General features: G+C 55.9%; 1 protein-coding gene across 2 annotated transcripts; it reads left to right on the top strand.

The window, feature by feature from the left end:
- Positions 1-2,560: 2,560 nt before the first annotated feature.
- On the top strand, positions 2,561-22,191 carry MIER3 (MIER family member 3). 2 transcript variants are annotated; one of them, XM_037038481.1, is made up of 14 exons: positions 2,561-2,646; positions 3,559-3,583; positions 6,415-6,557; positions 8,897-9,031; positions 9,540-9,611; positions 10,480-10,600; positions 11,570-11,655; positions 11,845-11,917; positions 13,531-13,682; positions 15,511-15,592; positions 17,026-17,120; positions 21,014-21,141; positions 21,223-21,365; positions 21,455-22,191. In XM_037038481.1, the coding sequence occupies exons 1-14, from the start codon at positions 2,638-2,640 to the stop codon at positions 21,910-21,912; spliced, it is 1,722 nt and encodes a 573-aa protein (XP_036894376.1). In that variant the 5' UTR covers positions 2,561-2,637; the 3' UTR covers positions 21,913-22,191. The 2 variants fall into 2 exon arrangements, with proteins under 2 accessions (XP_036894376.1, XP_036894377.1); XM_037038482.1 differs by lacking the exon at positions 9,540-9,611.
- Positions 22,192-25,269: the final 3,078 nt, after the last annotated feature.

The following is a 25,269-nucleotide window of genomic DNA, read 5'->3' as shown; positions in this document are numbered from 1 at the left end:
CTTCTTGTTCCTGGGGTGCTCAGGTGACACACGTCTTTTTAAGTGTCCTTGAAAGTTTTGCTTCCACTGAAGAATCAGGGTGTTTCTTCCCCAAAAGTATGAGAACTGAGCAACTGATAGTCGTGACCATTTTGTTTCTGTGTCAGCTGCAAACGGCTCAAAGCCAAGGGCAGGGCCAACTCGTATTGTTACAAGTTGTCACCTGCATGTCCTTGTCCTCACTTTTCCTGACGCACTGCCCTCCCAGCCTAAGTAGTACCACCAGTCCTCATTTTCTATCTGTACATTTACTTATTTTATTGTATGTGTTCATTGTAAGACATCTCAAATCACACATCCAGCCTCTTGTCTGGATTTATTTCATTCCTAAGGGTGGCTGGAGGACCTGCTACATTTGGGTTCTCCTAGGGAGTTACCATGGCTTCCTCTGCTCCGAGTCCCTCTCATCAACCAAGAGCGAGGTTACTCACTCACACTGGGGGCTCTTGAGGGGCCAGGACTTTCGAGGCAAGTCCACAGTGCCCAGGGTCCAGCACAGAACTTCCTTTCTATAGAATGTCACCTGCCATGTGTAGGGACAGGATAATAACACCCCCGGTAAAAGTAATTTGTTATTTCAACTCCCTGGACGAGGAATAAGGGACTTTGTGTCTGCACCAGTTCCTGGAACTCTCGTCACTGAGAAAAGACCCAGGCACAGAAAGAAGACTTCACACATGTCACAGAAGAGGAATGTGCTGTGTGGCACTGCGTGGTGAAGGCTTCCTCTGGTGACCAGGGCTGGGGAGATAGCTCTGTTCCATTACACCGTGAATTACATCAGCTTCGCCAATCTTTCTGTGAACCCTTACTTAATACCCCGGACATACACCTCATACTCTGTGCACTGTGATGGAGAGACTGTAAGCAGTCAAAATTACAAATGTCTATGCAAAACCTCTAGTTTACTAAAAGGGGCAACCGTAGATAGTGTACCAACTCACGCAGGTGCATGAGTCTGTGTAGTTCTAAAATGCAGCAGAGTGGGACCTCAGGCCAAGTGCATCGTTTGGACTGGCCGTACTATGAGGTGAGGACCGGGCAGGCAGTTGGACACAATGTGCCTGTGGTGTGGGTGCTGTGGTCAAGCCCCAGGCACCGTAAGTGGCTCCGTCCACAGGGTGTGTTCACGGCCACGTTTCTCAGGTTAATCCCTTGTACCTAGTTTCAAGCCATTTTTTTTACTTGGCAAATCCTAAATGCCTCATTGAGGACAGCGTGTACAAAATGAGCCAAGCCTCTGGCTCCAAAGTTCAGCTGTTTCGGGGTTATTTGACTGGACAAAAGGTCGAAAGATATCTTTCTCAGCAGGAAAAGTGTAATTTTCCATGTCTCTATGATGTTTGGAAATGGTTGAACTGATTTCCCCCTAAATTTTCCACAAATAAATAACCTGTACCAGTGGAGTAACTAATCATGAGACACCTTGGCAAAAGCGTGGATAGTAACCTTCTCTCCCATCCATAGCTCTGGCTGCCTGCTCATCCTGAGGGTGCACCCTTGGGGGAGCCAGAGATCACCCCAGGTTAAAACTCAGGCCTTTCAGAGTTTGTGCTAAGGGCTTCTAAAAAGCTCTGAACCGGCGGTATTACAGCAAAACCCTCCCCTCTATCAAGTGCTGGTCTGGGTTTCAGCACCAGATGGGAGAAGAGCCCTGGCATCTGAGACCACCCAGCACCCCGTCTGTGCAGGTGGGGCCCCACCTCGCTTTGTGACTGTGCGCCACCATCCTGCTCGTCCACGGACTTCACTTTCCATGCAGAGCTCGTTCTGGCCTCCCGAGCCCTGGTAACTCGCGGCTCGCGTTGTTGAACTTGCAGCATTTACCATCGGGGGTGGAGGCTTTTCTAGTATTTTTGTGTACTTTGCTCGACGGTGCTCAGTATGAAGTCGAACCGGCCAGGAGTTAGACTAGGGGCTCCCAAGACAGAGCCGAGGGCCACAGGCACGTGTAGGAGCGGGTCCGCGTGGGAAGCCTCGCCTTCCCCCCTCCGACCACTGTACCCTGGCCTGCAGGGCTGGCTGCCATTTTGACCGTAAACAAGTGCTGGGCTTTTCGGGAGAGAGGTGGGAGGTGGAGTTTCTGAGACTCCGTTGGGGCTTTGACGGGCTTCCCATTCCTGCCCCCAGGTGTCTCAGGCGTGTCCCTCAGAGTCACCACCGGACTGTCAGGTGACTGACAGCCCCCAGGACTGTCGTAGCTCCTCTCCTTCGAGCTCGATTCGCATTTCACGAGTGTCTTCCTCCAGCTGCGCGAGTCTGGCCGTCACCGGATCTTGGCCCAGTCGACGCCGCGGTCCTCCGAGGCCCCCCCACGCTGCTGCACGCCCAGGTCGGGCAGGCGGGTCTGGGGACGGTCCAGGGGCCGGGGCGCTGCCGTCGTCCCGGGCCGGGCCTCCCGCCGCTGCGCCGCGCGACTCCGTCTCCCGAGTTAAAAGACGTCTGCGCCGCGGCCCCTGCACGTGCCCGGCCCGCGCCCCGCGCCCCGCGCCCCGCGCCCCGCGCCCCGCGCCCCGCGCCNGCGGCGGCGGCGATTGGCTGGGGCGCCATCCGGGGCCTGCTCGGCGCCGCTCGCTCACTCGCCCTGAAGGCAGCAACATGGCGGAGGTGAGCGGGGCCCGGCGGGAGGCGGCCGAGCGGCCCGGCGTCCCCGCGTCCCCGGTCGGCCTGGGTGTCCCGGGCCTCGCGCGTCTCCCGTGGCGGCGGGCGGGCGCGGGCTACCGGTGGGACTAGGCCGCGGCGGGCGGGCGGGCGGGCGCGGGCGGCGAGCCTGGGGCCGGGGACGGTGCAGAGTCGGGGCCGCGGGCGGACGCGGAGCCCGGGCGCTGCCTGCGGGCGGACTGCGGGGCGTCGGCGGGGCCGCGACAGTGCCGGCGGGAGGAGCGGCTTCCGGCTGCGGGGTCCCGGCTGCGGGCGCGCAGGGGAGCGGAGGGCGGGATGCGGGAGTCCGAGGTGCGGGGCCGGCGGACACCCTGCGCGACGCACTCCGGGGCCCTCGGCGGCCCTGTCCCCTGCAGGCTGCCGGCCGCGTCCCCCGGGACCGGTGAGCCAGGGTTGGAGGGGTGGCGGGGAGGCCGGGGGGCAGGACCCCCGGGAGGGATCAGCGTCTCCGCGCTCTGCACGGAGGATGCATTCGTGTTCCTGTTTGGGGGGTACTGTCTGGTTGCGCTCCGATCTCCGCGCGGCCCGGACAGGGGTCCTGGGTGCGGGGTGCGCAGGTGTTGGGGGACGAGGACAGGACCGGGAACCGACCCGGGGGTTTCGGGGACCTGAGATGCGGCTTGGCGCCGGGGTTGCGGACCCGTGCTCTGGTTGTAACTCGCTGAACGCCCGGGGGAGCAGCACCCGCCTGTTACACTCGGGTCCGCGCCCGGGGTTGGGGAGGGGCCGGGAGGGCCCGGGGCGAGCGCGGCCGGAACGGCGGGTGGGTCTTCTTCGCCCTGGGGCGAGCCGCCTCCCCGCCGGCTCTCCCGCTCCCCTGGCCTCCCCGCTAACCGTACGCTCTCTTCTCTCTCCTAGGCTTCTTGCAGGAGTTCCAGCCCAGGTGTGTCCTATTTTCTCACCTCTCCTGTTGGTGCCCCGGCTGATGGGGCTCGGAGATCAGCCGCTGGGGGGTTTCCCACAGAAGATTGTCCTCCAGGCCTTCTTTTATTGTTTGTTTTTTTTGAGAGTTTCAGTGCCCACTTTGGTAATTAAGTTGTTGTGATCAGTTCAGAATAACAGAACTTTTTGGCAACACAGTTGAATCATAATAATCATCTTTTCCATTTTCATGCCTTTATACTATTCTCTTTCACTTTTCTTGCCCGTTGAAAAAATACCATGTTACAAACCTGATAACAGACAACTGTTCTTTAATTCTAGCACATCGTGTTCTTTTTTTCCAAGTGGGAGACATTTAAGGTGAAGCCATCTTCCCACAACTCCGGACATTTGGTGTGGATGTTACTTTTTATTCTGTTTGTTAGGACGTCGGGGCTGCTGTTGATAATTAAGCACTACGCCCATCCTCCCTGATTATGTCGCATACATTTTTCCTTGTTGAGAAGTATCTACAGAGTGTGTTAAAATTGAAATTCGAGAGTTAGGTAAAGCTACCTCAACCAAAAGAAACACCGGATTTCCGAGTTTGACATGAGAAGCAGGGGCAGGTCTGGGGTGAGCCCCGAGCAGCACTGTCTAGCAGTTTCTTAGCCTTTTGTGGCCACAAAGCCCTTCGGGGATGTGAGGAGGCCTGGGGACTCGCCCAGAACTCCGAGCCTTGGCACCTTGCCGCCCTTCAGAGCCTGGGGACCCCTGAAGCCGTCCCTGGTGAGGGCCTGGCCTGTGCTGCCCAGAACTTGCAGGTAACTTTGTTTCTGTCTCTCCTCTTCCAGCCCCCTCTGGGCTGCCACCTCCTCCTCTGGGTCTGCAGGCCAGCTCTCTGACCCCGAGTAGTTCCCTGGTTGACCCTGGAGGACCGGGGGACTGTCGTGCAGAGGCACCTGGCTCACAGGGGTTGGGGGTGCCCAGGCCCTGCACGCAGCGCCACCCCCACAGGTCGCTGTGTTGGGTCCACTTTCGAGGTCTCACTGAATTCTCACTTGGGCTATTGTGAAGTAGTTAACACTGTGGACAAGAAATTTGTGGTTATTTAAAAATAACCTCATACATCTTCACACTTAACAATCGTTTTAGGATGTTTTTGTAATTTTGAGGCAAACATTTCTTTGTTATAACTGGTTCTAGGAAAAGAACGTTTATGTGCACGATGCCAAACATCTGGATGATAATGGGGTTTTTCCATCTCGTGCCGCTACTGTTCCGACACTGCAGTCTGAACAACAAGCGAAACAAATTCATAATCTGTTTTCAGTCGAGTGGTCAATTTTAAAGAGACTTTCAGAGCTCACAGACTCTTGAGGCCTCAAAAGCCGGCCCCTCCTGCATTACAGACAAGAAGTTGGCCCTTCCACTTCTGCAGGGAGCCTGCGGTGGGCACCCAGTGGTGTAGGGGCCACCCTGACACATGTCCAGGAATGCCTCAAAAATTTTTGTGAGGGTAGATGTTCTGCTTTTCAGCTATATAATATTTTTTCTTTAAAGTTACATTAATCCACCTATACTTCCACAGGTTTTTAAAGTAAGCAGGTAATGTTTTCAACATTAAAAAAGTAAGGTGATGTAAACCTCCTAAAGAATAAAGTCTCATAGAAAGTATGTGTATATATTTTTTGGAGCAAATGATCAGAGTTAATCCAAACTCAGAATCAAGACCATTCAATGATGTCTGTGTTTTTTTTCCATAGTGAAAAATCTTAGGTCTAGATCAGTATTTTATTAATGATCTCACACTGTCCTTAAGTGTTTGAAATGTCAAAATATTAAACAGCTTGACTAAAAAGAGATCAAACTTTTTGTATTAAATATGCATCTGTGCGCCTCTCCCTTCATTCACCTCAGGGTTCTGACACTTCTCGCTTTCCTGGCTCTGAGAGTCAGTGGTCTAGTTGAATTAGATTCTGGAGCAAAACACATGGAAAAAGTCCCATTTTTCATCATTTGATTTCATTCTCGGGATTATAGATCTTATTTATCTTTTCACTTTGTTTTCAGAGTATCTTGTAACTTCGTATTTGTCATTTAAATGTGTTACAATCACACAAGCAGCTCACAACGGGCCACATCCTTCAAAACCTACAGTTTTCTGTGCTCCCTTCATGTGAGCCTCAGGATGCTTTAAGTCACGGGGGGAAAGCAAGCTGGTGCAGTGTGCCTGCAGTGTGCGTGCAGTGTGCCTGCAGTGCCGCGCGGTTCACGCCCGGGAGGCGGAAAGGCTGCCGGAGCATCGTGTGCGCAGCTGCTTCACAGAGGCCTGTGCTGGTTCGAAAACCAGATTACTGGTGTATTTTGCACCCTTAATTGAGGTTAGGAATTTGGGTAACATTCTCTTCTCCCAAAGTGTTTAGCCTTAGTATATAGCAGATTCTTCTGGAATCTTTGATCCATTGGTTTTATACAACTGTATTAAACTAACCTCATAAGCAACTTTGACTTTTCTGAGAACGTTTAATTTAGGAGCACTGTGCTTAGAATTCACTCTGCTGCTGTTGCACGTCTTATCCTTGCGGGTTGGAGTCCTTATGCAAGTATCGTTGACTTCCTCCGCCTGCTGCTCCTGGGCGTGAGATCTTCCCAGACCTGTGCACAGGGTCGAGCTCTGCGCCCTGTGAGGGGCGGGGCCCACACGTCCGTGGGGCGCGCGCGCAGACAGCAGGAGGTGCTGGCGGAGGAACGCGCGCAGACCGCAGGAGGTGCTGGCGGAGGAACACAGGCGCGTACTCTTGTGATTAGCCCAGCAGCCCTGCGATGCCATTGAGCTCGTTTCTCCCGCAGGGTCTCTGTCCTCCGAGGACCACGACTTCGACCCCACCGTAGAGACCCTGGCACAGGGCTACGATGAGGACCGGGCTCTGGAGGAGGAGGAGGTGATGGATGGGGGCAAGGACTTCAGCTCGGAGATCGAAGACTTAGAGAAGGTACAGGGTGTGGCTTTAACTTCCAATGAAGGTTTTTGAAATTCTGTTGGAAGTTATTTCCCTCTCTGCTGGTTTTGATCTAACTTTTACAGAGTGTCGCTGGTTTTCTCATTATTTTGGAAGATAGCCTAATAAGTACATTTTTATTTAATTTTTAAAGCTTATTCTGTGACCTTAACTTTTAAGTGTACGCCTGCACCGTGAAGGAGGTGCACCCGATGACGGATGGACTGTGGGGACTCCCTCCGGGGGGGGGGGGGGCGGGGGGGGGGGGGGGCGCAAGGCCTTGGTCCTGAGCCCCTGCCCAGCACCCGTGTGCCAGCCCAGGCTGCCAGCTGAGGGCCGGGCTGGAGTTAGCGGCAGGGGATACAGGGAGGAGGACTTTCCTGCGGGTTATGTGCAGTCTGGTACATAGAGCACTCTGAGAGCATCAAAAGAGAAGAAGTTTTTCTCTTTTAAAATGTAAGTCAGTAACATCTAATTTTCTCCCCGAGCCCCCGTCATCTTTTTAAAAGTTGGCAGGAATAAATGTTTTGATTGGATTTTCAAGTCAAAATCAGTGTGACTTCAAATGAGCTGGATTTGAAACTCACGTCTGCCCCGGGAATGCCAGGAGAGGCCTGCGTGGGGTGCCTGGGGGGCGGGAGGCGTCAGGTCAGCTCCCCGTGCGTTGACCTTATTGCACATTGTGATCAGCCGGAATCACAGAACCTTTCAGGAGTACCGCGGGGTAGTCGTCATCTTCTGAGTTGTCACGTCCCTTCCCTCAAAGACGGCACAGCACATTCTGACAGCAGGTCTCCTCTGCCAACCCTGCCCAGTGGGTGGGTTGCGGTTCCCGCCGCTGCACGTGGGGTGGGCGCGGAGTCCTCTGGGCTGGGCTTGCTCTGCTGGGCCTGGCATTTTCCAAACAGAGTTGTTCGCTGGCAGATGAATCTATTGCCGTTGCAGTTAGATTCAGTCATTTAAAAAATATGTAGGTCTATAAAAGCCAAATGTGTTTGACAGAGATAAAGTCGGTAGGAGACACATGGGAGGAACAGTGTTGCTGCTTTTACGGGTGACGGTAAAATACCAGTTGTGGGTGAGAGAGGATACCCGAGTCTTGAGTCCTGCCCCTGCCCTGTTCTGGCAGCTCCTTCCTGCCTCCAAGGTGGGGGGGGGGACCCAGAGCACCTAGGGCCTGGAGCGCAGCTGGCAGTAGCCCTGCTCTGGGGCAGGGAGCAGTTTGACCAGGCCTCTGAGATCCAGGAGCTCGGGCCGAGTGTGGGGACAGGTGGGCGCACAGAGTGCTGTGCACTGAGAAGCACAAGAGCTGTTCGTGGTGCACGCTCTGGGGGGCAGGGGCCTGCTTAGCTCTAGGGAGGGTGGTCCATGGACGTCTCCTCGGGGGGCGCTGCTCCTCGTGTGCAGATCCAGGACCCTGCCAGGGTGCGGGCGCAAGGTCCAGATGTGCCCAAGGGCACACCTGCCACCCCGTGCTTGTTGCAGGAGGTGGCAGCCTGGTCATGTGGTGTGGGAGGTGGTGTCAGCTGGGCTCTGCTTGGGCTGCACAGGCCGCTGTTTGTCACAGACCGGCAGGGACTGGGCTCTCTGCGCCACGTGTTAGCCCAGCGACTGCTTGGGGGTGCATGGCCCGGTAGAGGAGCACGTGGTCGGGCAGAATTCTATTCTCCTTTTAGAGGTGGTAGGAGCGGCCTTGATCTGTGTTCAGTGAGTGTTCAGAGGAAATTGGGGGAGATTTAGGTGATCAGGAGCAGAGTTCCTCACTCACCTTCACACAGGAACACTGAGTCCCCATTCCAGCGACTTTGCTCCGTTTGGTGAGCACTGGTAATTAAAACCTCAACTTCCTCACCCATGAGGTGGTGTTGGTAACACAGCCGCCAGTAGACGGTTTAGGAAAATGAAGGCAGAACAGGAGGCAGACCCAGGGGTAGGAAGGGAAAGGATCGCTGCCTTTGGAACAGGAACAGTCAACGGCACTGGTGTCAGTGAGTGTTCAGCGGGGGTCCGATCAGGAGTCTCCTAGTGAGCGTGCGGGGTGAGCAAGCGGCGAGCTGTGCATTGCGCAGAAGTGGGTGGAAGGTCATAGGAAGTCACTGGCTGAGTGGAATCGTTTTCCAGGTGAACCTGGCAGAGGCGGTCCCGGGAAAGGGGGTCCAGGGGGCTCCTTGTGGGGTGGCTGTGCTTGTGTTAACGGTGGTGCTCAGGCTTTAGCCTGGCATCCGGCAGGGGCACGGAAAGGGGACTGGAGGGTGGCCCTGCTGTGACACTCTGGGAGCGCATGCTCTGCACCGTGTGCCCCACACCACGTTCACGTATGCCCGGCCCTGCAGGAGGGAAGCATGCCATTGGAGGACCTGCTGGCCTTTTACGGCTGCGAGCCTGCACTGCCTGCCACTGCAGACTCCAGCGTGGACAGCTCCCCAAACGGCCTTGCGGACGAGCTGCCGGACATGACCCTGGACAAAGTGAGTACGGGCGTCGGAAGGAGGGATTCCAGGGCCACGGCCACTGGCTGTTTTTGGTGGCGTTTTCCTTAAATGAAAGGGCGTTAGAATTCTGAAATGTAAACTTCATCTCTGTCCATTGCTCTTTCCACTTTGGTGACCAATTTGAATGCTGTTTGGCTTTGATCACACCATGTTAACAGCGGTGGTGGCTTCCTAATGTTTTGCATGTTTGTGGATTCTTCCATGATGTTCCGTCTTTCCTGCGCAGACGTCTTTTGCCTGAACATAGATTTTGTTCTAACCCCTTTTGACTCTGAACACCTGGAAGCACTGGTCAGTGGACCCCTGGGAGCCTTCAAACGGAGCTGGCTCAAGCAGGGGGTTGGAGACAGGTTCCGGGCCTGGGGCCCTGCGAGGGTCAGTGGCCGCGGCAGCTGGGGCCTCGGGCCCGTCGCTGGCAGGCTGCTCGTGGGGAAGGCCCGGTGCCTGCTGAGGAGCATTCACACAGCGCTGTCTCTGCTAACAGATCCCCGGGGAGCCTCCCTCGCCTTTCCGATCTCAGGCAGGGAGAGGAATCCACATCTTGGAACCTCTTCCTGTGAGTTACGTTCCCCCTTCTCAGTCGAATGTTGTGTGAATGTGCCGCCCAGAGCCAGTGACCGTGGCCGCTCGGCAGACAGCGTGCACTGGCCAGGCCCCGGCACAGGGCGGTTGCCACCTGCAAGGCCCTTTGTACGGGCCTGTCACCGCTGAGGTGGCATCGCTGCTGGTCAGGGCTGCTCACTAGTGGGCTTTCCACGTGGTGGGAGGGTGGGCTTGCCAGGCGTTTCGGTTTTGTTTCAGTCATCAGTCAGTATCTGCGGGGGTGGGGGGTGGCCTCAGGACCCCCGGGACCACCAGTATCCGAGGGGCTCAGGCCCCTGATGTGGGATGGCCAGCACACCCACTGCGTGTGGAGGCGGCACGCGGAGGGGCCTGGGCGTCGGGCAGACTGCCGCCTTGGGCCTGGCTGCCGAGGACACGCCAGAGACAGAGGCACGTTCCCAGATAGTTCAGGTCCATAGTTGGCTGAACTGTGGACCCCAAACCTTCAGATACTAAGGGCTGATTATTCTCGCAGGAAGTGAATTTAATCGTTAACCGCTTAGTAAGATTATTTTTGTTCTAAAGTCGCTGAAAGTCAGCCTGCAGCTTCAGACGAGCTCTTCCTGGGCACACGCACGAACCAGGCAAATCGTTGTCCGTGTGTAGTAGCGTCACGATTAAACGTAATTAAATCTTAACTGCTTCTACCACTTACTTGAAGTCAATTATAGAATTTCAGACTTTCTCAAAACCGAAGGAGCTTCAACTAGTTCTTAATTACAACACCACAGTAATGTCTGTGAATAAGTTACGAAAAGATGTCTTTAAACACTGGCGAGGGGCTGATCTCTAACTCTGGCGCCGCACCCCTGCCCTCACAGGAGGAGATAGCCAAAGACCTCTTGTCCGGGGACGATGAGGAGACGCAGTCCTCCGCAGATGACCTGACCCCGTCCGTGACCTCCCACGAGACCTCCGACTTCTTCCCGAGGCCGCTGCGATGTAAGGCGCGGCGGTGCCTGCCCGGCGGCCCTGTGGCTGCTCTCCTGCGTTTTATCACATTCAGTGGCCTGTCAGAACGTTCTTCGATTTTTACTTAGTTGAAATAAAACACTATGAAGACCTGAGTAAGAACATAAACTTGTTTATTGGCATCGAGGTTCACTGGTGCCGTGTTTGGGGACCAGCCGCGTGCGTGGTTTTGCGTAGTGGCCACTTGCTCCTGGCAGAGCTGGTCCTGGCTCAGCTGTGGGCCTTCGCTGATGGTGAAAGGCCCCGACTCTCCTGTCTTTAAAAACTATTGGTTGCTCAAAACTTATTTTTTACTTTTAGTGATTTAATTATTTGTTTTCTTTTAGTTCTTGGTGTTATCCCTTAAAGCGTATCAGTAATATTTAGATGGTCTTTGCACGGAAGTAATTTCTCACGTGCAACTTATTTCCCAGGCATCTTTGTGGTACAGCTGTTCAGTTCCCTAGTGCAAACGCACACGCATGTATGCAGACACTTAGTGCGCAGCCCAGGCCGATGCGCAGAGCTGGGCCTTGGTGCTTCATCTCCCTTTTCAGGGAAGCCCTCAAGGCCGCCTTGCGCCTCCCGAACTCCTGGACGGAGCACTGAATCACCGTAAGGACACCCCCCAGGGGCGTCCAACCCGCGGCCCAGCACAGAACGTAGATGTACTTGAAGCGTGAGGGTTTTTTGTGGTTCCCCATCACAGTGTGTGTAATGTGTGGCCCAGAGATGCGCGGAGTCTGGGGGCACCTGCACACACTCTCCCTGTCCCCCGTGCCTCGTTTGGTGTCATAAGTGCGGGAAGGGTACGGGGTGGGGGGGCTAGTGTGTTCGCTCTGCCTCATCGAGTCAGCGTGTTCTAATGAAGGACAGGTTACACCAGGTGCGAGGAACTCTTGCGTGGGCTACAAAACTAGGCGGCAAACACCTTCTGAAATTGAGTTTCCTTCCTTCAAGCGAACACGACCTGTGACGGGGACAAGGAGTCAGAGGCAGAGGGCATCGAAGCAGACAGTGGGGACGCACCTGAAGACTTGAGGAAGGTAAGGTGAGCGGTCACCAAAACTTAGTGACCCTTTGGACTGACGTGTTAAAGTGGCTTTTTAAATAATTTAAGGGGTTTGGTACCACGGGATGCCGATTCTCTGGACCCGCAGTAACCGATGAGTGAGCCAGGAGCCCCCCGTGTCTGTTTTTGTAGTGAGTTGTCCTGCTTCTGCGTCTCCCTGCAGGAGATCATGATCGGCTTGCAGTACCAGGCGGAGATCCCCCCTTACCTCGGGGAGTATGCTGGGCAGGAGAGAGGTAAGGGGCATGGGTTTCCACAGTGCTCGGTGGGCCACGCTGCCTCGTAACACGGCTATTTCTGTGCCTGATGCCAGCTGGCTCCGGAGCACTGCCTCGTGGGGGTGGGGGGGTGCGGGGTGCCTCAGAGCCCGCCCCACCCCTCCACCCCCACCCTGCTGCAGCAGGGTGGGGTGGAACCACACCACGGCGGGGAACGGGAATGCTGGGACCTGATCCTCTCGGGAAGAAACCTCTTGAGGGAAAGAGAGACCACGGGAAACCTCCTGCCCAGCCCTGGAAGCGTGGGTGGCGGGATGTGAGGGCTCTGCTCTCAGTTTCACAGTCCCCTTCGGTGTGATTGGTCTCCCCTCACGCGGTTGGCAGACCCCTGCTCTGGCAGGTTTGAAAGGGGGGAGGGGAGGCGGGGAGAACCAGAAACCCGGGTCTCCTTTCCTAGGAGAGCCCGGGCAGGCCGGTGTAGTTGCGTGGGTGTGGCCTCTTTCCTGACAAGTGGCTCAGCTGAGGTCCTGAGTTCTCCCCTCCTCCTGGGGCAGGCCGGAAGGGGCCCGGCCCGTCGCCCCCCCGGCTTGGCAGCCTTGGTGGTGGTGGCAGTGGCATCCCCTGTCCTGTTCTCAGAGTGTGGGGGCAAGCCGTCCTGGGAGGCCCTTGGTGGCTGGTTGTCTTCAGATGCCCCCGCCTCTCCACGCCCTGCCCCCCGGTGCCACACACTGGGGAGGGAAGGTGGGCCTGCTCTGTCCTCCGAGGGGCAAACCCCAGCCGTTTCACGCGGTCAGTCTTGACCAAAGAGCAGAGAAGCTGGGTCCGGAAACTTCAGTGCAGGCACGACCTGTATTCCTGTATCGGCCTTCCCACTGGCTGGGTGCTGGGGGCCTGATGCACTGGCCCCGGTCCCTGGCACACGGTGGCCCCTGGCGGCTGTTTTGTCAGCTCTGCCCAGTGCTCGTGGTACCCCTGAGGAACCTGAAGAACAGGTGGCCCCTGGGGCGACGCGCCATGGGGGGCAGGGGAGGCGGGCAGGCTCTCTCCCCGCCCCGACAACACAGCGGCCCTGCGGCCACCCCAGGCGCACTCCCGGCTCAGCGACGGCCTGCTGGTTCCTGCGTCAGCCTGAGAGTGTGGGCCGTTCAGTTCTCTCACTCTCGGTCTTGGCTGATCTGCCTTCTACAAAAAAAAGAGAATTCAACTTTTTGGGAGCAAGTCAGTAAAGGGAAAACCTGCCTTTCTTGGGTATGTCATCATCGGCAGATAGTTCAGTTGTTTATTTTTGTCTGGCGGTTTTCAAATTCTGGACCTTCGCAGAGCCGTGTTAGCAGTTCGGAAGAGAGCCCCACTGGGGTTGCTCACAGGCCGCGTGGGTGGCTCCTGCGCCCGTCGGGACGTGAGGCACCACTGGGCCTCACAGCAGAGGCTGCTGGGTGGGGCTGAGTGCAGCCGCCGGAATACTTGGTTCTTGATCAGGCTAAGAAGCTGGTTTGGAGCTTTGCTGGGGAGGCACGCCGTGCCCGACAGTCAGGCTGCCCGTGTCGGCGCAGCGAGCCCTGGCCCCGGCGAGCAGCCCGCTGGGAAGGGCCGTCCGCAGCTCTGCACGCTCACGGCTCCTGTGTCCCCAGGGCCCGACCAGGAGGACCAGCTGCTCTGGCGCCCCGGCGTGGTCCTGGAGAGCAGAGTGACGGAGTACCTCGTGGAGGCCGCACTAAGGACCGGGGGTGAGAAGGTGGCCGCCCGAGGCACAGCAGGCGCAGTCACGCGGGACAACGAGCAGGTGGGCCCACCACCACGCACACGGCTACCAGCGTCTAGTTTTCTTTGTTGTTTTACTTTGTTTTTACTTTTGGATATTTCTTTTTCTGGTAGGTTTTTAAAACTCAAAAGTACCAGTTTAGAAAAAATCTCGAGACTTACATTGTGTCCTTTTTTCCGGTCTCTTTTCTTTTCTACGCATCCTGCGTAGGTACTATCCATGCTCTTTAGTATTGAGAATTCTGTAACACTTCGTTCTTGACGACCGTATATCCATTCCGTAGCTGTAGTGCCATTTCTTCAGACATTCTCTCGGGAATTGCGGATTTCTGATGAAGGTCTTTCTGGGTGGTTCTTGAACTCCCCTCTCCCGGCGGGGCGGGGCGGGGTGGCCGCAGGGTGCTGCCTACGAAGGACTTTTTAAATGGCCCCCGTCTTGCCCCCAACGTCTTCGTGTCCCTCCTGCCCCTGAGCCAGGTGTTACCAGCCCAGGTGAGTCTGACTAGTGGCAACGCGGACACACATGTAGAGAAGTCACGCTGCTGCTCCCTGACCTCCACGCGGCAGCTTTGAAGAGCCGGCGCCTCCAGTGCGAGCCCTTGCCCACTGGGGGCACAGTCTCCGTCTCCTGTTTGTCTGCCACAGCGTTCCCGGTGAATGCGGTGCACACCTGGTGGATGTAGTGCCTTAGTGCCCCTCCCGTGTGCACGTGTGCCCGGCGCTGTCCCAGACGGGGTCTCTGTCACCGCATGATTGGGTGTCACAGATCCAGAGGGTGTCGGAGTTCCCACGCTTCTTCTCGAGCTGCGGAAACTCCCAACACAGCAACTTTCTGTGCTTCTCTCCGGTGTCCCGGCCCCGCAGTGGCCGGGACGCGCTTCCTCCCGTCACCCCGTCCTGCTGCCGCTCCACGTCCAGCCACGCGAGCCGCGGTCTGCGGTGCTTCTCCCGGGAGTGCTGCCTTCCGGCGGGGGGCGGGGGACGGGGGGAGTGCCGGCCCTGGGCCCACGCAGGCTGCTAGGCCGTCAGGGGGAGCCGTTGCTCACAGCCACTGTGGTTTTGTTCTTTTCAACCTGGAAACGGGAGCCAATTTGTCAGACACTTTTTTAGCAGCTGTGGTTGTTTTTAACGATTGACTACTGACGTATTGATTATTAGCTTACTGATATTAATACTTCAGTAGGTTAAGTTAACGCATTAAATCAGTAAAGGTTTACCCGTAGTGAGTTGTCCTTGCTTGTCTTGAAACTTACTTGGGAAGGTGGGTTATTACCTAACCTTCAGTTCAGGTCTGTCTACTTCTATTCAGTATATTCGTAATTTCAGTCAGACTCAATGGGAAGAAACCGTGATTTGAAAAAAGAGACCCTCGTGGGGATGGAAGTGACCGAGGCCACGGCACACCCAGTCATTGCAGCCCTCGCACGTCCAGCTGGGGCGGCTGCCACCTTCTGGCGTCAGACTCGGCCCTGCAGGAGGGGGGTTCCGAGGAGAGAGCACCGCAGTTCTGGGTTTCCCTGGCTGAGAAGCACGGTGCGGAATAGGGGAGCCCCCCAGCGCAGGAGACCCAGCAGTAGGAAGTCAGGAACCACACTGGGGTCCCCCTGAGCAGTGGCGGGGAGTGAGCGTGGCGCTGGCCGGGTGCCCGGGCACCGGGCGCCTGTCTGCAGGACGTCATGCAGACTGAACGTCCCAGCACATGCGTTCCCGGGCACCGAGGTCGGAGGGCGTTTCATCCCGTCGCTCTCAGGGCTCTCAGATGCACCTGGCTGGTTGGCTGGTTGGCTCTTAGTGCTGGTGAGTGTGAGCTGGTGGTTGTTTCTGTTGACTGGTTTCTCTCTCTCTCTCAGGCGTTGTATGAGCTCCTCAAGTGTAACCACAACGTCAAGGAAGCCATCGAGAGGTACTGCTGCAACGGAAAGGCGTCTCAAGGTGAGGGGCCCCCGGGCCAGGAGGGGGACGGCGGGGCGCCCGCACAGGGTCAGACTGAGCCAGCCGGGTGACGGGCAGAGCGCCCTGCAGCAGAGGATGGTCCGTCTGCCCTCTCTCCCTTGCCCTCTGTTTTTAGACAGGCCAGAGGTCGTTCCAATAGAGTTAGCCCCTCCCCTCTGCTTTCTGGGAGAGCTAGTTACAGGGCAGAGCAGACCCCAAGGATGACAGTGTACCCCAAGTAGTTAAGAAGAACAATTTTATCATGTCATTGGGGGAAAAGTTGCTTTTTGGGGGGGAGGGGGATGGACAGGAAACAGAAGAAGAATAAAGATTTTAAAAAGAAACACGTAGTTAGTATGTGCCGTTGACTTTATTGTAAGAAGTGTATTTTTTACTAATTATGTAACAGCATTTTTCCAGGGCTTAGGTTTTGCTTTTATGTGTCGAGGAAAGTGGTTCACTGTATTTCAGTGTTTTCATCATCTCAGAGACGGTCACACGTCCCTGGCCTTCGTTACGTGTTGCCAAGTGAGATAGAACTTAGTAACGTGACAGGAACGGCCGGAAAAACTCAGAAGGTGAAGACAAATAAACTGAAGCTACAGGTCGAGACAGTCCGTTGAAATGTTTCCTTGTAAAAGTTGCTTCTTTGAGAAAACATTATTTTAAGCTCCTGTAACTGTCAAAAACTAAGCTACCGGTTTCCTTCCCAGTTCAACCTGCTTTTCCCTATCTCGTGAGCTCCCATATATGGCTTTAGGGGCTGCTCCTGTGTCCCTAAATGCACACTGCCCGCCCCCCCCCCTGCCCCCCGCCTCAGTAGTAGGGGGCTGGGCTCCCAAGGGCGCAAGCCCTTTTCACGTCCCTCACGTCCTCAGAGCACAGCCCCTAGGGCCCTGGCTGCAGAGGGCGCATGCTGGTGGCTGTGGTCTCTGTTTAAAGACTCACGGTTTTGATGTGAGGCCAAAAAAAGCTGCTTTTTTTGAGTAAAAGTCCTGTTCCTTTAATTAAAAAAAATATATATATTTATATATTTATATTAATATATATTTATATATTATATTTATATAATATAATTATATATATATATATATATATATATATGCTTACAGTGTTAAAAAAACAACCACCCCGAACAGCATAAATTACAGAAAAACACTGAATTCTTTCCGAATGCAGGACAAAACATCCCAGTGTCTGTATTTTGGTATTGTGGGCTCTTCGGTAAGATTTATAGTGTTGGTCCTTTTGGCAATTCTAACAGAAACCTCCAACACATAGAACATGGTGTGTGTGTGTGTGTGTGTGTGTGTGTGTGTGAGAGAGAGAGAGAGAGTGAGTTCACGGCCTTCTACGGGGCAAACACGCTGAGCGCAGACTGCTGCCTCGTGCCCGAGTGTGCTGAGGCCGCGACCTCTGCTCTGAACCCCCAGCCGGGACGACCGCGTGGACGGAGGACGAGTGCCGCGGCTTTGAGCACGCGCTTGTGCTCTTCGGGAAGGACTTCTACCTCATACAAAAGAACAAGGTGAGTCGGGCAGGCCCTGCTGGAGAGGCTGCTCAGCGGTCACCGCGAGTGCTGGGGCTCCTTCTCAGGGCACCTGGGCAGGGAGGCGGGTGGCGGCCCCCAAACCTCCCTGCCCTGAGCGTGTCCACCCCGCAGCCACCCACGGTGGCCGCCAGGGCTCTGCTCATGGGCGTGGCGGCTGGTGCCAGGGAGCCTCTCTCCTCTGCCAGCTTCCTCGGCTTTCACTCCCTCCCCAACTGTGGGGAGGTGTGTGGCCTTATGAGTGTTTTTCTCCTGCAAGAAGTGCAGTTGCTGAAGACACGTCGGTTCCTGGAGGCGACTCAGCATTCCAGTGACACGGGGTGTCGGGGGTGGGCAGGAGCCTGGCTGCCAGGGGCCTGCAGGGGCCTGCACTCTGTGGGGTTGGCCCCGAGGAGGTGACAACCTAGGGCCACCTAGAAACTCTTACACAAATGGTCGTAGCCATGTCAGTCATAATTGGCCAGACTGGGAAGCAGTGAAGAGGCCCTTTGAGTTGATAGACAACTGTGGCCCGTCCACACGATGGACAGTTACGCCGCTCTGAACAGAGGCCAGCTGTCCAGCCACAGAAGGCCAGGGAGGGCCCTTGAATGCGTCTTGCGCACCTGCAGTGTCCCTTTGACCCCGGTCACTATGTGACTCTGACAAGGGCAGAACTGGAAATGGTGACGAGGGTGCTGGTTCCCGTTGTGAGTGGGAGGGAGCAGTGGCCCCGCAGAGCGCGACCGTCCATGTGCGTGAGGGTGTCCGTGGGGGAGCGTCCCTCGCCCCCGTCCACAGCCGCAGGATCCCCAGTGCAGGAGCCCCCACGCAGATGAGGGTTCCGGGCACCGTGCCATCCATGCAGGTCTGGGGCCGCTGCAGGAGGGCCTCTGGCTTGGGGGGCTCGCCGAGCTTTCTGCTTGATTCTGTTGTGAGCCTGGAACCCCTCTAACAGCCCTGTTTTTAAAGCACCTGTTTGTGTTCTGTCGGTTTGGAAGCGTCAGGTGTCCTTGGAGTTTGCTGTGTGTTGGTCATCTGCAGCCCAGGAACCCTCAGGTCTTTGGTGTTTCAGTGGAGTTGGGTGGTGTGACGTCTTCTCAGACCGGCTCTTTTCCCTCGGGGGTGTGGACGCGAGGCCTCTGCGTGCCCTTTGGGGCTTCGACAGCTCGTCTCCTCTGGTGCTTTTTTTCATCCCACCTGTGGGGGTGCAGGCTTGTCAGTCTGATCACGCCCTAGGGCATCCGGTACCTCCCAGGTTTGGGCAGCTAGGAAGGAAGGGCAGTGCTGTGGTCATGATGCTGGCTCACAGGCGGGGAAGCCGCTGGCCAGCCCTCTGCAGTGGCCGTGCCGGCATTTGGGGTCCTGGCTCCAGGTCGAGGCTGCCCCAGCCGGTGGGCAGCAGGGTCTTGTTGGTTTGATAGGCGCTTCCTTGACGACAGGATGCGGACCTTCTTCACCTGGGCCCCTGCCATCTGACGCAGTCTTCAGCCCGCTTTTCGGTCAGGTGGGGTCTCTCTCCTTACTGTGGAGTTTCAGGATTTCTCTGTGTTTTTCTACCGGCCCCGCATCAGGCGCACAGTTTGGAAATACGGGGTCTGGCGGGAGCAGGGCCTGCTGGAGCAGTGACCCAGGTGTCGTAATTTATAGCTTTAGTTTAAATGTATCACCTAAAATGTCACATAGTGTGCTTGAGTGGGGTGCTGTTATGTTACAGAATGGCTTATGGATTTTGTATTGAAAAGACCTTGTCCTTGGCTGGTGTGGCTCAGTGGATTGAGCACCGGCCTGCAAACCAAAGGATCGCAGTTCGATTCCCTGTCAGGGCACGTGCCTGGGTTGCAGGGCAGGTCCCCAGTTGGGGGTGCACAAGAGGCAACCACACATTGATGTTTCTCTCCCTCTCTTTCTTCTTCCCTTTCCCTCTCTCTAAAAATAAACAAGTAAAGTCGTAAAAAGATTTGTCATAAAAAAGGCATTATTTGTGCCAGACCCTGTGTTTTCTCCCCGTCTGTGGATGGTCTTTTCCTTCTACCAGTGGTGTCTGCGAAGCAGAAGGTTTTAATTTCCGTGAAGTCCCCCTGGATTCCCTCCCTCCCTCCCAGTGTGCACTGAGTGTTATGACCGCACAGCTGTGGCGTGGGTAGGGCTGTCTGTTGTTCTGTCTGCGCTGTCTCCTAAGTGGGCTGCAGTCCGCCTCTGGCAGCCTGGCGGTCTTGCCCCGGCCGTCTAACCCGCATCCCTCTCCCTGGAGGATGGCAGGTCTGTGCCCGACTCTTTTTTCCTTTTGCTCGTGGGTGTCCTGCCATCCAGCACCGTCTGTTGAAAGACTGCCTCCCTCCATCACTTTCCCAGTCTCGAGTGTCAGTCGGCTGTGCGTGTGTGGGCTTCCTCGGGGCTGTCGGCTCCGTCCTGTTGACCTGGGGTACGTCTGCCTCTCACCAAGGCCACGCCCCTGGTCCCTGCAGCTCCGTCCCTGGAAGTCAGGGCTCTGCGTCCTCCAGCTGTGCCCTCCTTTCCTGTTGTGTTGGAAACCATGGGTGGGTTTTGTTTGGCTTCCCACGAAAACTTCAAAACTAGTTCGTCAGCATTTAATAAACGATTTGCTGGGTTTTGCTCAGGATTGCACTGAGTCTGCCAATCAAGCTCAGAAGAACTGACACTGTAGCAGTGGTGAACGTTGCCGTCCGTGAAACTGCGGTCCGCGTCTGTGCGGGTCTTCGGTGTCTTCAGTCCGAGTTTGGAGGTCTGGCTCACGTAGACCACGTGTGTCCTCGCGTGTTCCATTTCTGCGGTGCGGACAGGAGAGGCGCCGCGGTTTCCGTCTCAGACCTGGGCTGTCCGTGTTGACGCTCAGGTCCGCATGTCGGCCTCGTGCGCAGCGACCCTGCCCCAGCCCTTTCTCCCGCCAGGTGTTCGTAGGCGGCTCTGGGTTTTCTGTGCCGTCAGTCCTGTCCTCCGTGAACAGGGACAACGTCTTGTCTTTTTCTCGATCTCTGTGTCTTTTTGTCGTTGTTCTTGCTGCATTCGCTGGACTTTCCCATGTACTGTCAAATAGTTTCACGTCTTTTGTATGAAAACTTAATGTTTTCTTAATGATGAGATGCCACATTTAATTTAGTGAAAACCTAAGAGATTTAAAGGAGTCTGGGTTGCTCCCAAAGGCCAGTTTTGCAGTGACTTACGAAGTTTCCCTATTTCATGAATAATTAAGTCCTCTGTCACTTACTAGGCACAGGTTTAAGCACTTAGAAATATATCTGTGAGTGAGACAGGGAAGGTCTCCGTCCCCAAGAGCTCTGGGTGCCCGGCCCGCCCCCCCGGGGCCGAGCGGAGGTGACTGTGCGGCCAGGGTGCCGAGGCTCCCGTGTTGTCACTGTCGTTCTCTCCGCACTCTGTGGCCGGAAAGCCAGCTTGCAGATCAGAAGGCGTGCTGCTTTCCGGGGGCAGTAGGGTGCTGACCCCTTGTTCCAGGGGATCCCAGGTCATGTTCGGATCAGTAGCCCTTCTCCCAGGAAGGGTGCCTGCGTCTCGGCTGAGTAGTTGGTAGCTTCCAGTGGAGCCCAACCTGGACAGAGCCCTCGGTCCCTCGGTGTTAGGGGGACCCACCGCAGTCAGGGTCCCCGGGAGAGGTCAGTGGGAGCAGGCGGGGGTGCTCGTGTTTCGGGGTTCTCCATAAAGGTGTGAGGCAATGTCGAGATACACTTTATTTCATAAATGGGTACATCATGGCTTGAATAAACAAACATAGGGCTTTTGGAAGTAGCTTCCTCAAGTGTTCAGAATGTCATAATTCTGAAAATGGCCCACGGGTTGAAGTTACAGTGTTGTATAAAAGAGTCGGTCGTAAAGAACGCGCGGGGTCTGCGTTTGAAAGCCCACTCGCCCGCCAGGTGAAGACCCGGACGGTGGCCGAGTGCGTGGCGTTCTACTACATGTGGAAGAAGTCCGAGCGCTATGACTACTTCGCGCAGCAGACCAGGTTCGGGAAGAAGCGGTACAACCACCACCCGGGCGTCACGTAAGTGCTGTGGGCTGGTCCCCGGGGCTCCGCACACCCGCCGATGGGTGTGCGGCCCTGCAGTCACGGGTGTGTCTCCAGGGACTACATGGATCGCCTGGTGGACGAGACGGAAGCTCTGGGCGGGGCGGTCAACTCTCCGGCCTTAGCCTCCAGCCGCGCTGAGCCGGTGCCCGAGCCGCCACTGAACATCCTCAGCTCCTTCACCGCTGGGGACCTGACAGGTACGGCGGGGCGGGGCGCGTGGTGGCCAGGTGAGGCCCCACTGCCTTAGGGCGGCCGAGGGCTCAGAGCGCTCTCTTCTCCCCTCCAGCTCTGGCGGGGGGTGCTGCGCCCGGCTGCGGCCCTGCGGACGGGAACTGCATGGACGACGGCTTCCCGGCGCTGGGCAGTGCGCCGCGGGCACAGGCGAGCCACGTGCCGGTGGGCACCGAGGAGCTGCTCGCCCTGCCCAGCAGTGGGGAGGGCGACTGCTTTAACTTATTCGAGACTGGCTTTTACCCCTCGGAGCTCAACCCCGTGAACTTGTGCGGCGAGGGGTCGGAAAGGCCCGCCAAGAGGCTGAAAATGGGCCTCGCCGTCCCCGACCCTTTCCTGAGTGAGGTCTCCGGCAGCAACTTGGGTGCGGACTTTGAAAACCACGCGCACCGCATCGCCGGCGCCAAAATGGCCGTGTCCGTGGCCGACTTCGGCAGCCTGGCCGCCGCAGAGACCAATGGCTTCCTGGGCGCCCACGCGCTGCACCAGCACGCCGCCCTGCACTCCGAGTGAGCGGGCGCGGCCGGGGCGCCGCCTCCGCGGCGGGTCAGGTGTGCTTAGTCTTTCACTGGAAGTGTGAACGCCTTCACTATGACATCAGTGATGTCAGTCTGTATAAGAACTATATCTTGATTTATCAAGAATATTTCCCTGTTTCAGTCCGTGAATGTGGGACGAACTGTGATCAGCAGAGTCGGACGAAGACTGGACTCTGCGGTGCAGCTTTAAGCCCCGCCTCTCCGCCTCGTCTCCCAGCCCCGCCCCCCACCCCTTCTCTTCCCTCCCCGCCCCCCCCCCGCCCCCCCCCGCCCCCCTTCCTGAGGTGAGACCTGCAGACAGGCCACCTGCCCAAAACCAGCACCGGAGTCTGGACCGAGCGGAGCGGCCCCTCTGCGCGGCGGCCCCTTTGCCGCAGCGGATGCAGTGGGGTCACAGTGTTTACAGGGACTGGTCCCAAGCCCTGCTAAATGTAGCATTTTTTGGTTTTCTTAATTCAATAAAAGCAGGGGTAGGTTTCTTTAAACTGCACAGACATGCAAGGATTTTTTAAACGGAAACTTCTCTCATGTTACTCGACTGGAGCACTTCGGTTTACAAGCAGCGAGGGCCCCTCGCGACGCCCCCCCGGACCCGGGATCGGAGCCTCGACGGGGCTGCTCGCTGCTGCCGGGAGGTTTTCACTAACTCCGTCCGTCGGCTGCAGACTCGGCGTGTGAAGGTGTGGTATCCAGGTGGGGTTTTGCCCGCCATTGTCCAGACTGTGAAAGTGGTGCTGGCCGTCGGCAGTTCAGTCCCCGGAGGCAGTCGGCCGCAGGGCCCCGCCAGCCCCGTCGGGGCGCGCCTGGTTCACGGGTTCAGGCCGGGACCCTCTGCCGTGTGGGTAGTGCTGCCGCCCCGCGCGGAGGGACTCTGGGTCTCACCTGTGACGCAGGAGAGCCTCCAAGGACCTTCAGGCGTCTTGTTTGGCTGGGACCGGCGACGAGGAAAGTGCGTCACTCTCTGAAGTGGATGCCGTCTCCAGCTCGCGTTGCCCGGACTAGGAACCTGCGAGTGAGAGCCGCCGCCCAGCCCCGCAGACGCGCGTCCTCCTGTCGCCAGGCGGAGTCAGGCCACGCGGGCTGCAGCGTTGGGACGCAGTAAGCTTTGCTTTTATGTGTCACTTAAGACAGAATTTTCCTCCTTTTAAATTTTGCCACTTTAATTAAAGTTTTCGGTTTCTACTGGTTGTTTTGCTTTCCAGGCAGCTTCGGTGCCTGGCTGCACCGCCGGTCTCTGTCGGCGACTGCGGCACGAGGCCGAGTGACGGGCAGGAGCCTGTGGCCAGTGGCGGTGGCAGACTCTGAACCGCAGCGCCGCCCTCCCTGGGGTGATGCGCGCGCTCGCTGCCCTTTGCAGCGTGTGGTTCTGCGGTTTACACACCGGACAGCACGCTCACCGTTAAATGCAGTTCAGCGCAGTGGACGCCGCAGGCGACGGAGGGACCCGAGTCGGTCTGGCCGGGACCGCAGAGTCAGCATTCCCGCCCGTGCGCGCCGCGCGCCGCCTGCAGAGGGCGCCACCCACGCGGTCTGCGCCTGGGGCTGCGGGCTGTGCGGGATTGGGCCTCGCCGCTTCTGTTCAGAATCAGTGCAGCGTCTGTAACTCAGTAAGGTTCTGGCCGTAACCCCCACTGTCACACCTTTAGTTTCCTGTCTGGGTTTGCAGTGGCTGCTCCGTGTTAAGGGACGCCCACAGGGCGCGGGTCCCAGTCCCTCCCAGGCGCCCGCGCTCCGGGGCTGCCCTAGGGCGGCTTCCGTCTGTCCGGGTCACTGGGGTCTTGGTACCAGATGGAAACAGTGTTTCTTATCTAAAGTTTCGATGTCAGCAAGTTGAATGAACACTTTAGTTATTATTTGAATAAAGGTTTTTGACCAAATCCAGAAAATGATATGAGAGAAAAATAAATTCCAGCTACTTTCGTAGATGTTTGAATGCTGGTCTGGTTCAGCCTCTTAGAGAGTGCTGGCTGGCTGGCTGCTGACGTTTACTTTTAATTCCCTGTTAAAATAAGGCAATAATTTGCAAGATTTTTGTATATATGTGTAAACTCTTCCTCTCTTTTTCGATCCGACTGTTTTCTGACTGTTTCCGCCACGTGCGCGGCCATCTCTGCATGCTCGCTGGGACGTAGACGCCACTACGCTCCACCCATGTAAGATAGCTATTTATTGAGTTGCCTTTTGAAAGTTGGGTTTACTGCTTTTCCGCCTCTCCATTGAAGCGTCTTAACACAGAATTTGTTACTGTTTATTAGAAGAATTGCGTTTGAGAGCACGAAAATAACCAATTTGCAGTCGTATGAAGAAATGATTATGCCTTTGTTATCAGGTGTTAAGCACAATTCTTATAACAAACTGTGATAAATTCTTTTTGGGTTTTGTTTGTTTTTTGTTTTTGGTTTTTGTTTTGCTGCATTATCTTCACATGAACAAACCAAAAATCCACGAGGAGCAGCTGCAGTGTCGGCCGGCGCATTTTCGCGCACAGAGCCTCGGAGGGGCCGTGGGCGTGGCCGGTGCTGGGGCCTTAGCTCTCTCCACTCTGCCGGCAGCATGTCTCTCCGCGTGGGCCTCCCCCACGCCCGAGTTTCCTCTGGTCACAGTCAGCTGCTGGGTTTACTTGAAGGACGCACAGCATTCTTTAAACAATACTGACGTGCATACAATTAGGTCAAAGCATTGTGCAATGGTTTCCTTTTAATTTGTAAAATTGAGGGGCATAAATACTCGAGAACATCAGCTCTGATGGAGCATGGTGATTCTATTAATTTAACCAAAGTCTCTAGTGAGTCTTTCAACTTTGAATGTAAACTAATGAAGAAACCTGACCACCAAGGAGATTGTTTGCCCAGAGTTTCAAAGCACATTGTCTACAAGTGGAAATTGAAGTAATTTATAAGAATATTGACATGACTATGTTTTTTAAAAAGTTCTTAATTTTTTCACTAAGAGGAGGAAACGATTACTTTTATTGTTAAATATGGTAGATACTAAAATTCTTCTTAGAGAAAAACCGTGGTTTCGACGGTCCCAGTTGGAAGTGCGCACCCTGTGAGTATGAGATTGACAGTGACAATCAGAACAGGTTTTAGTACCAGAGGTTCGAGGGGGCTGCTCTTGCTGCATTGGTTTTAATATTTGTACATGAACACCGATTTTTTGAGCATTACTTTGTATTTGTTGTACTTTAATACCTGTACAGCGCCAGAAATAAAAACTTGGGGATCTTTCTGTTCTTGGTTTGTGTGAATATTTGCCACGGATTTTGATCTTATGACTTGTAAGCCGTAACACGTGGGTGGATGTTTACAGCTGGACTGGTCTTAGGAAA

Source organism: Sturnira hondurensis, unplaced genomic scaffold (genome assembly GCF_014824575.4).
Source record: "Sturnira hondurensis isolate 20B ecotype Veracruz unplaced genomic scaffold, ASM1482457v3 Scaffold0024400, whole genome shotgun sequence".
Classification (NCBI taxonomy): Eukaryota; Metazoa; Chordata; class Mammalia; order Chiroptera; family Phyllostomidae; genus Sturnira; species Sturnira hondurensis.
The sequence above is the reverse complement of the archived record's forward strand: the minus strand, read 5'-3'. Positions and strand labels throughout refer to the sequence as shown.

Coding starts and splice junctions, on each gene's coding strand:
- MIER3 (XM_037038481.1), top strand. Junction 9,032..9,539: donor CGGACATGACCCTGGACAAA/GTGAGTACGGGC, acceptor CTCTGCTAACAG/ATCCCCGGGGAGCCTCCCTC. Junction 10,601..11,569: donor CTTCCCGAGGCCGCTGCGAT/GTAAGGCGCGGC, acceptor CCTTCCTTCAAG/CGAACACGACCTGTGACGGG.